An 11219-nucleotide genomic window follows, 5' to 3' on the forward strand; every position below is an offset into this window, starting at 1 on the left:
CAAAGGACCGATTTCCACCGGTCTAATGTCCATTGCTCGTGTTTCTTCGCCCAAGCAAGTCTCTTCTTATTATTGGTGTGCTTTAGTAGTGGTTTCTTTGCAGCAATTCGACCATGAAGCTCAGTTGGTAGAGCATGGTGCTTGCAATGCCAGGGTTGTGGGTTCGTTTCCCACGGGGGGCCAGTATGAAAAATGTATGCACTCACTAACTGTAAGTCGCTCTGGATAAGAGCGTCTGTTAAAATGACTAAAAAAGCAAAAATGTAAATGAAGGCCTGATTCACGCAGTCTCCTCTGAACAGTTGATGTTGAGATGTGTCTGTTAATTGAACTATGTGAAGCATTTATTTGGGCTGCAATCTGAGGTGCACTTAACTCTAATGAACTTATCCTCTGCAGCAGAGGTAACTCTGTCTCTGGGTATTCCTTTCCTGTGGCGGTCCTCATGTGAGCCAGTTTCAACATAGCGCTTGATGGTTTTTGCGACTGCACTTGAAGAAACTTGAAAAGTTCTTGAAATTTTCCGGATTGATTGACCTTCAAGTCTTAAAGTAATGATGGACTGTCGTTTCCCTTTGCTTATTTGAGCTGTCCTACCTTGACACAACACAACTGATTGGCCCAAACGCATTAAGAAGGAACACCTGCCATAATATGTACTTGGTCTTTTACCAAATAGGGCTATCTTCTGTATACCACCCTACCTTGTCACAACACAACTGATTGGCTCAAATGCATCAAGAAGGAAATAAATTCCACAAATTAACAAGACACACCTGTTAATTGAAATGCATACCAGGTGACAACAAATATTATTCTACAATGTAGAAAATAGTAAAAATAAAGAAAATGAGTAGGTGTCCAAACTTTTGACTGGTACTGTAGATGCAGCAATATCAATAGCATCTGGAGAAAAAACCCCCATAGATTATCATAATTTCTTCAGTTTGAAATGTGTACAGTTGCAGAGTTCTTTACAGTGGAGTATGGCTGAATTCACAGTTGTGTGTAATGACTATTTCTCTCCCTCACAGGCCATCAGCCCGGGATTTGTTGAAATTTCTACCAGAGTACTGACTTACTCCTTTCAGCTCCTAGTGGAGCAAAGGGCCTTAACTCTTATTCTGGGTGGTTTTCTTGACTTCATTTCAGGTGGTTCCTGCCTTCATCATCCATGTCTTCTTTTGGCAGCCAAACTTCCGACCAAAAATAGTAGTGCATAGAAAAATAAACAAGCATCTATGTCCTTCATTAGTTGGTCTTTTCTAGTATGTTATGAATTTACAAATGTTTTACATTAGGAAATTGTCAAATATCTGTTCAGTAGTTGGTTGACTTGCACTGTCCTCCAGTGGTTAGTATGTTCTACATGTTCAGGTATGATTCTTTGATGAACGACAGTTAAAGTAAAACACAAAAAAAGCATTGTTGGTATTTCTTTAATAAACATTAGACCCCCCTCCCCCCCAAAAAAAGAAAAAACATTTTAGTACAAAAAGTCTTTTTTGAAGTTGGGTTACATGTCTCCTTTTGTTTTACAATGGCTATTGGCAGAGGGCTTGTGGAAATTAAAGTGAACACAGCCTTCCTCCATCAAGTAATTCAGTAGCTATCAGTTTTACTGCAGTCACCCAAGTGCTACCCGTCTTTCGGGAGCCAAGTCCTCTTCATCAAAAACAAACCCCATCTTCAAGTCAGGAGCCCTCCTGGTTTCAACATATGCTTGGCAAAAAAAAAAAAAAGTACATTGGTAATTTTATAATTGTGCAGATATAGCACTTCATTACTACTTTAGTCAGTAGTGCAAAACATACTAGTCTGCTCGGGAGCAATTAAAGGTACATATTTAAAACGCATACCTAGCCTGGTAAATGTACACTCAAAAAAGGTAAAAGCTTAATTTAAAAGACAGTAGTAGAATACATAAAAAACAAAAACGATATGAAACGGTATGAGCAAAAAAAGCCCCCTCTATACAACCCCCCCCCCCCTTCTGCAACGTACCCCACATTCCAGATACAGGAGGAATACAATGCTTTACACAGATTTCTTATATATATTTTTATTACAAATCAAGTGTGCATTTCCAGATCCCTCTTGTCTAGCCTGTTAGGGTTTGGGCTCAGTTTCTTTTGAGTCCACAAGTCTGAGGTGTATCCATCATCACACCCCGCCTATTCACTATGCCACAGCAAATCAGAAGGGGAGGTGTCGTCCTCGGATGGCTGCTGAGTTCACATGTGGGTTGAAGCCAAGGGGCATAGGTGGGGCCCCGGCCTGGGAAGGGGAGCTCCAGGACTGGCCCGGAGGAGGGATGGGTGGGGGAGGGGTGGCATGGTTGTAGAGGTGGATGCTGGTGGGGTTGGGTTGCCCTTCCAAAGGCAAGGAGGGGCTGTGATTGTACTCAAAGCGGTGGTCTTTGTCGCCACTGAACACCATGCTGCTAACACCTCCACCTCTGCCTGAAGGGAAGGGCTCCTGGAGCGAGGTGGCCAGGGACCCAGCAGCCGAGGACGAGCCCGGGGCCTGAGTGCTGCTGCTGAACACCTCCCTCAGGTTGTGGGGGGGCAGGCCACCCCCCAGCATGTGGCCCATGTAGCAGTCTCCAAAACCTGCAGGAGGGAAGGGTGGAGGGGGTGGGCGGCTGTAGTCACCGCCATAGCCGGGTCCTTCTGTGCCGGGGTGGGGTTGGTAGTCTGGCTCCGGGAGCCTTCCTCCCTCGCCAGCTCCACCTGAGGTTGGCATAGGCGGCAGGTGGCCCGTCTTGGGCGCCATCTTCTGCCGGTAGTCCAAATCCTCGCAGCGGGGAGGGGGCTCGGGTGGTTCAGGGGGTCTCTGGTCGGGGGGGAGGATGGGTCTGGAGGAAACTCCGCTCCCCTTGGACACTAAGGGGGAAAACACAAGACATGATGTTAGTTCAAAGCAAAGAGATAGTTCTAGTCCTACTTTGCAAGTTCGTATTCTACCATAGGGATATCCAACATTACAATTGTGTACAGAATTTGAGACAGATAAGCCTACTGGATGGTCACAGCAGTGGAATACAAGTCTATACACAATTTCTGCTAGCAAAAATGAGGTTATAAATACATCACAATATTCTCTATACGAGTAGTTACCTGGCGAGACAGGGATTGGCTCTGGGGGCTGCTTGGGCTCAGAGGGTGTCGGAGGTCCTCCTACTGGTGCGTTTGTGCCGTCTGCATCGCCAGCTTCCTGCCTCTGCTGGGCCTGGAGGAGCTGGGCCAGCAGCATGGTGACTGCCGTCTGGGTGGCTGCTGAGGCCTCCCCATCAGGCTTCCCCTGCGATGCCGACGAGGGAGGCGGCGATGGGGGCTTGGGCATGGGGGGCGTGCGGGGTACTCCACCCGACTGAGGGAGCTTGTGGGGCTTGAGTGAAGGGGGTGGCTCCGGGGGCCGGTCGGAGTCAGAGGGTTCTGGTGGCAGGACCTTGGAGAGCTGCTGGAGAGTCTCGGGGTTGACCTTGGCAATCTGGGCCGGGTTGACAGCGCTCTTGGACTGGCCGAGCAGGTTGAGGAGGACCGCCAGCTGTTCCTGGGTCAGCTGGGAGTTGGGAGCTTTTGGGTCTACGGGAGACAAAGAAAATATATATTTTAAGCAATTTACTCAAAAGTACCTCTTAATTCACTCCAAGTTGTTTTTAGTCGTTGCAATATAAGCCATTAAAGTGAGAGAGTGTAACTGATAAGGCATTAGGGAGGGGTGGCTTTGCGGTACTAGACTAAAGGCCCATTAACTCACCCAGTAGGGCTGAGGCAGCCACAGGCTGGGCTTTGAGCCCCCCAGGCGGAGGGAAGCCCTGGGGGGTGTTGCTACGACTGTCGTCTCCCAGCCCCAGCTCCTTACGGGGAGCCTTGGGGGCTGACAGCTCCTCTGGCATCTGCTTCTGCCTCCGCCGCTTCTTACTCCACAACTCGTGGCAGTCCTGCCACAGGGGGAGACTGGAGGAGCGAGATGGGAAGGAGGACAGGAGGCAAAATGGTAATAAGGAGATCAAAGGGTGGGTCATCATAAAAATTTGATTCTACAGTAATGAATCACAGACACAATGAAGTAATATGCCTTTGGCCAAACATACTCTGGTGGGGGCATCTTGGTTGGGTCCACATCTTTGAGGAACTCACTGCTTAGCGCCGCCTCGGCCGCGCAGCGCTTACTTGGGTCCAGCGCCAGCATGTGGTCAAACAGGTCCAGGGCAGAGGGTGGAATACTGACCAAAGAGAAAGACGAAGTGGTTATGTATTCTTTTCAAACACCAATGATGAGCACAATTACTGAATTCAAACAAGCAGATCAACTCACAAAGCAAACTCTTCTCGCAACCGCCGCCGGTACTGTTTCTTTGGTTTCATGGTGTTGAAGTAGGGCAGCTTGATGACGTCTGGCCACACAGCGGGGCAGGGGCTGCCACAGATACGACTGGAAGGGAGAACAGCCAAAGAAGGCATCAGTTTGGGCTAGAGTTCAATATCGTGCCCTAACAAGAAGACTGTCAAACGAGATAGCTGAAGGTCTTTGACAGTTAAAATGGATACTGAGGAGAAGATATTTACAGATTTATAGTACCCTTCTCCTCAGACTACAACGTACCTGATCAGCTCCAACTGGGCAAGCTCCTGATTGGCTTGGAAAATGGGCTTCTTTGTGAACAGCTCCCCCAGAATGCACCTGATTTAAGACAAAAACAGGGTGAATGCATGATCCTCTTTATAGAACCATGACCACCATCTGTCCTCAGTTCAAGAATCATGAATCTCAGCCAGTGAAACACCACACCTAATCAACTAAATGTAGGTGTCTCTTACCCGCAGCTCCACACATCAATGGCAGGTGTGTACCTCTCCTCCCCCAGTAAAAGCTCTGGGGGTCTGTACCACAGGGTGATCACCTTGTTGGTGTACGGTCGGCTACACGACAGGGACAGAAAAATGCATAAGTATCAATAATATCATCATCCACAACAAAACACACCTGAAACCAATATGCTTGATGAAGCAAAACAGTCATAGATAAAGTAATACATCTGAAAAGCCAATAACTATTGGCAGCAATTGACTGTAAGCCATATCGGGACACTTACCTCTCCTCAGAGTTATAAAGTCGAGCCAGTCCAAAATCTGCCAGCTTTATTTGACCCCTGGCATAGAGAACAGAACACAGCATTAACGTGACATCCAACCCCATTCTGTCAGACACTGCTACTGATACCGCAGCGGATATAAATTGTTTTTCTTTCTTTGACTATCCTGTAGCCTGGTCCCAGATCTGCTTGTGCTTTGGCGTTATAATGACCATAGGAGTTGACAAGACAGCATTGACAGATCTGGGACCAACAGGCCAGCTATCCTGAGGAGCACGCACTTGTTGTTGAGCAAGATGTTGGAGCACTTGATGTCCCTGTGCAGGAAGTTCTTCTTGTGGCAGTAGTCGAGGCCCTCCAGCAGCTGCCTCATGAAGGACTTGATGTGGCTCTCGTTGAAGTGGACCAGGCCCGACTCCAGCAGCCCCATCAGGTCGTGGTCCATGTACTCAAACACCAGGTAGAACGCACCTGTAAAAGGAGGATGGATCCTTCAGAACGGAACAGAGGTTCTCAAAGTGGGGTACTGCATTGGGTCCGCGGCCAGATCTCAAAAAAATATATTTTTGTACATTTTTATTTTTTATTAATATTACTAACAACAGATTACACTAATTTTTGCCAAGAGATCCATGGGATAAGTTTAGGGTGTGTAATACAATTCAATGTGATATTATTAATCCACAATTTGTTTTCTTAACCCTGGGCAACATGGGCCTAGGAGGCTCACAGGGATATTTTAAATTTTTGTCAACCTATTATAAAATGTTAAACTCAATAGGCCATCTTGTATTCCCCCAAAATGTTTAAAAAAACAAAATGCATTGTAATTTAAGCTTTAAAACAGCTAAATGTTCCCTCTGCCTCACTGCAAAATGTGTAGAATTGCAGGAGATTCGCTTTAAAGATGCAACTACAAAACATCTCTTTCCCTTGATAAAATGTGTAGAATTGCAGGAAATTAGCTTGAACAACTGCAAAATTCTCTCTCCAATGCCAAGAGGCGTGTCTTTAAAATGTTCCTTCCCAGGGCCCGAGACTTGGTTCATTTGCCATTGCACTGCCGAAGTCATAAAACTCCTTGTATGCTATTTTTATCTCACTCAAGTTGTGTTCTGATTATGAGGTGGTCCCTGATGAATTTGCTATGACAAAAGGGGTCCCCGGCCCTAAAAAGTTTTAGAACCCCGGCCATAGGGCTCTGGTCAAAAGTAGTGGACTATGTAGGGAATGGAGTGCCATTTGGGATGCAAACATGATAATTCAGTGGGTTTGTCATTTGGACCTTTGTCGTTCTTGAAGTCCAGGGCGTCCTCCTTGTCAGTGACTATCTCCTTCATGTTGATGATGCTCTTGTGGTTGAGCTGGCGGAGGATCTTGATCTCCCTGATGGCGGTGATAGGGAAGCCCTCCTTCTCGTTGTCCAGACGCACCTTCTTTAAGGCCACCATCTCAGCTACACCATGGGGATAGAGATAAAGGACAGAGGATATTAGTAGATACTTTTTCATACATAATAGTTACCCTGGGCATAGAAAGACTTACATTTGGAGTTAAGAGTGAGTTTGACAAACAGATTTTTCTGTTTGATGGTTTAAAATAATAATTTGAATATGAACTATCAGGGAAATGGGCTACACCCTATGATCTTCATCGTAAGCATTTAGTAGTCCTCACCTGTATCTTTGTCTTTTGCCTTGTACACCTGGCCGTAGGTGCCTTCTCCTGTGATGCCGATGATCTCAAACTTGTCCACGCACCGTTTCCCCCAGTCGATCTCAGTCTCCTTAATCTCCCCAAAACGTGGGCCGCAGATCCTGGGAGAAAGACAAACAAACCAACAAGAGATTAGGTCAAGGGTGGTTCTCAACACCAGGCAGTAGAGATTATTGAGGAGCATAGGCCATTGAAGTGGTAGGGTGAGACATGGAAAGTCACGGGGCCCAGACATACTTGGGCCGGCGGCGAAGCGTGGTGGTCTTCTTCTCGTCGTATGGGCTGTGAGGGGAGGAGGCACCTGTGGGTAGCTCTGGAGGAAGGGGCAGGTCGCTCAGGAGGTGACGGGCCTTCTGACGCTCTGCTGGCTTCTTCCCTGAGAGCGATGGTAAGACGTCCTTCAAGCTGCACAGGGGAGTAAAATAAGATGAGAAGTTAGGCTATGGAAAGACAGGGGGAGGCATGTATGAGAGTGAAAAAATGAATGAGTTCTCTTATCATAAAAGCTCTTTATTATGTTCTGATTACCTGTCTACTCCAGCTAAGTGCTCGAGGATGTTCGGGGGCAGGTTTAGAGATGTCAGTGTAGAGGCAGTCGGGGCAGTTACTCGCTCCTTCTCTTTGCCCTGTCCAGATGCTGGTACTTTCCTCTTGTCTCGTTGCACTGAGGGGTCATCCTTCCCCTTCACATCTCTATCCCTGCTGGGCTTGGGGGGCGCTGTGCTCCTCTTGGAGGTCCTGTCTGCGGGGGACTGGGGCTGGCTCGACACGGGGGTCCTCGGGCCCTTCTTAGTGGCGTGGTTGGTCTTGGGGCTGGGTTGGTGGGAGCCTGCAGAGGGAACCTTGGTGGGAGTTGAGGCGTTACTGGAGCTCTTGGCCCGGGCGGCTGCCTCGGCAGCTTTGGCCTTCTTCTGCTTGCTGAGCTCGGCCGCCAGGCTGCTCTTGAAGGTCAGTGTGCTGGGGGAGAGGCTGGAGGGCCGGCTGCGGGAGCGAGAGTGGCGGTGGCGGCTGCGTGAGCGTGAGTGCCTTGAGGAGGAATACGGGCTCCTGCTTCGAGACTTGCCAGATCGCCTGGAGAAAGGAGAGACATGATGAATCTTTCATAGGGGAAAAGTTCCCATTAAAGAGCAACTGCCTTTAAAAAGCAACGAATCCCTTTGAAAACAAGTCAGAAACAGTTATTCTAGTGTCAAAATTGACTACAAAGTGTAAATAGGATCATTTTGGCCATAATGTCAGTCTCCTCAACAACAACAAAAAAGAGTTTGGAACATCTATGCACCTCCAATAATGAAGTCTCATTTTTCTAATGAGCAACAGAAAAACAAGTGCCAATTGGCATGATCAGTGGCTCTTTAAAGGTGCATCTTGTCTAACAAGTGCTATTTTAGCAGACTACTGTAATGGAAAATAACACTTTCAGTGGCATTTAAGGCATCATTACAATCTGAATCACAATCTAGTAAAACAGTTGTACTAAATTAGTTTCACAATGCTTTGCTCTCTTGGGTGATCCAGATTCTGCCATCAAAAGTACAATGTCTCTCAGTACTATTAAAGTTTTAAGTTCTCTAAAAAAAAATATTATACATTCATCCCCAAGAGATTTAATAATGTGGAGGGTAACATATGGTAGACTATTAATCATTCACTTTCAGCCAGTCACATGAACCTATTCATTAATTTGTCAGACTTCAGCAACCTGTACACCTGTGTGGGAGGGTGCTAGTCCAATGTGTAGCCTAATTTCAAAGGTTTAAAATGGCTGATTAAAAAATATTAACTTTTTAACCATTCCCATTTAATCCCTTCAAGCTTGTGTTGCATAACTTTAGCCAACTAATGTCACGTTTCCATTCTTTCACATGTGAAGTTTACTTATCACTTCATAAGCCATCGGTTGTGAGCATTCTGCTATCTTGCATTTTGAAAAGGAGTTGGTCTCCCTTTCAAACTAAGGCCTTGTGTGTGGTCATATTTCCATAATGAGGCAGTATACTCCTAATGTAAACAAAGTATTCCATTGGCATAATACAAAATATTGAACATGATCGCAAGAGCAGCTAGAGCACTGGTCCAAATCATACAGTGATAATTAGAGGATTGACACCTGGAATTATACCAGACTGGCATGTTATCTTTGACGTATACAGTCAAAAATACGGGTACAGTACCCTCTGATCAATTGCTTACCTTACGTCTGGACTTGGGCTCAGTGACTTTCGGTATGGACTTCGTGATCGCCGACGGGTACCGTAGGGACTTGAAGCAAGTTCTCCCTGTTCGAATGGACTATGTCGGCCATAACTTGGAGACCTGCGCCAGTTGAATGGGCTCGTTGGAGACCGCTTTCTTTTGTTGCTTGAGTATGAACTGGGCGACTTTGAAATGTTGTAGGCACCATAGACCTCAGAATCTCGGCTAAAGTATGTCGAACTTGGGGACAGCCTTTTGTTCCCATAACTGGGACTTCTTCTAGATATAAACTGGTTATTATAACTACCACTAGGAGAATGGTATCCATAGGAATAAGATTTCCCATGTGGGCTGTCTGCCTTGAAACCAGGACTTCTTCTGTAGGCCCTGAGTTCTTCACGGTCATCTCGGTATGATTGTGGTGCATCCCTGTATGCAGACGGGGGCTCTTTTTCAGAACGTGTCTTACTTTTGTGCCGTTTAGACTCCCTTTTATCCAAAGTCATGGGGGCCAAGGTTGTAGACGTCTTCTTGCCGTTACTGTCACTGCTTCTCGCACCGTCTCGGTTGTTTTTGGTGGCGCTCTGGCTACTTCCACGAGATTTCGAAGTGTCCCTCTCACGGCTCTGGCGTTCCTTTCTTTTCGGGTCCTTCTCTTGTCTATTCCTCTCGGATGAACCACTGATTTGTTCATCCTTCCTGAGATGCAATATAGCCCTGTCTCTTCGAGACCTTCTCTCTGGGGATGTCGGTCCGTTCATGTCTGTAAACTCAACTTCGCTAAGTCGGTCGACCAAAATAGTAGCATGCGGTTCTGGTTTCGGCGAAGGGCTCCCAGAAAACCGTTCTGATTGGGAACTCACGTCGTCATATTCCACTAAAGTCCGAAGTTCACCTTCTCTTTCAAGAGTGCCTCTCCGTTCACTGTCTGGTTCATCTGGCGTATGCCATGATCCTTTCTCCCTAGCGTGACTGTGTTTCTTTCGGATAGATGAGGACGTCCGCCTCTTCTCCCGGTGTTTCTCTCGGTGCGGAGTAGCACCACTTCCAGGTTTAACGTTACTGTGCCGCTCCTGTCTGGCACTACTATGTGCGGATGGGCTTCTTCCCCGAACCTCGCGAAACACCTCCGAGTTAGGCATTTATCAAAAAGATGTGATATATACTTTTGGTAATATTGGTTGTCTTTAGTGTTGTGTTCCTTGCCACACAAAACATTTGCTACAAATTAGCTAGCTAGCACTAGCAAGCTAAAGCTAACTAGCAGTAAACTATTCCAAACGATAATCCATCGGATTCATCACACAAGTCCATCCAATGTTTCCCTCGATGAGATTAATTTATCTAATAATACGAGAAAAATAAATCAAAATTATAATCCTGGTCTGCAATTCCAAAGATTTGCTAGCTAGCAAGCCAGAGCTTACTAGCTAGCAACTGTAGCTAGCTAGGCAGTGTCTCGTAATTGCATTCCATTCCATGCTGAGTGTGGCAGGCCCAATGTCTCCTGCTCGAAAGGAAATGTTTCTTGAAGAATATCGCAGCTCACATCGGCTTTAAAAATATATTCCCAAAGTGCTGAAAATAAGAACAAAATATTCGCTTTTTTAGGCAAACTTCTTTACGCTTGCCATCACACTCCAGTTTGGACGAACAAGGAAGTAGCTAGCTAACTAGCACGCAAACCATAGCTTTCAAACTGAAGGCCTACTTTTCCGCTGTTACGTCCAATGATGTGCAGATCAGTGTTTACGTCACTACCAAAGGGAAACTCCTGACACATTTAAGTTCCTCAACATTGGGAATGAAAAGTCAATTAATCTAAAATATTTAAATCATTTTTCATTCCAAATATCATATTGCGTTACTTTGTATTACCTATAGCCAGGCCATAACAAGTTACAACCCCTAGGATGCACCAAGTGGTCGTCACAGGGCGAGAGCCAATAACACTCAATGTGTATTTTGGGGGGAGAAATATAGCATACATGTCATATGGGACAAACAGCATATCAAACAATACTGAACACAAATATAAACGCAAAATGCAACAAATTCAAAGATTTTGATGAGTTACAGTTCTTAAGGAAATCATTCAATTGAAATAAAATAATTAGGCCCAAATCTATGGATTACACATGAATGGGCAGGGGTGCAGCCATGGGTGGGCCTGGGAGGGCATAGGCTCACCCACTTGGGAGCCAGG

At 46.2% G+C, this 11219-nt stretch overlaps 1 protein-coding gene across 1 annotated transcript; it reads right to left on the reverse strand.

The window, feature by feature from the left end:
• Positions 1–1423: 1423 nt before the first annotated feature.
• On the reverse strand, positions 1424–10937 carry cdk13 (cyclin-dependent kinase 13). The gene is made up of 14 exons (XM_041881288.2): positions 9011–10937; positions 7346–7888; positions 7055–7222; positions 6779–6918; positions 6387–6557; positions 5383–5572; positions 5102–5158; positions 4827–4928; positions 4612–4689; positions 4324–4440; positions 4100–4231; positions 3763–3962; positions 3120–3587; positions 1424–2885 (listed from the first exon to the last, which is right to left on the reverse strand). Exons 1-14 carry the CDS (start codon positions 10153–10155, stop codon positions 2197–2199), a joined length of 4200 nt encoding a protein of 1399 aa, XP_041737222.1. The 5' UTR covers positions 10156–10937; the 3' UTR covers positions 1424–2196.
• Positions 10938–11219: the final 282 nt, after the last annotated feature.

Source organism: Coregonus clupeaformis, chromosome 7, assembly GCF_020615455.1.
Source record: "Coregonus clupeaformis isolate EN_2021a chromosome 7, ASM2061545v1, whole genome shotgun sequence".
In the NCBI taxonomy this organism is placed as follows: Eukaryota; Metazoa; Chordata; class Actinopteri; order Salmoniformes; family Salmonidae; genus Coregonus; species Coregonus clupeaformis.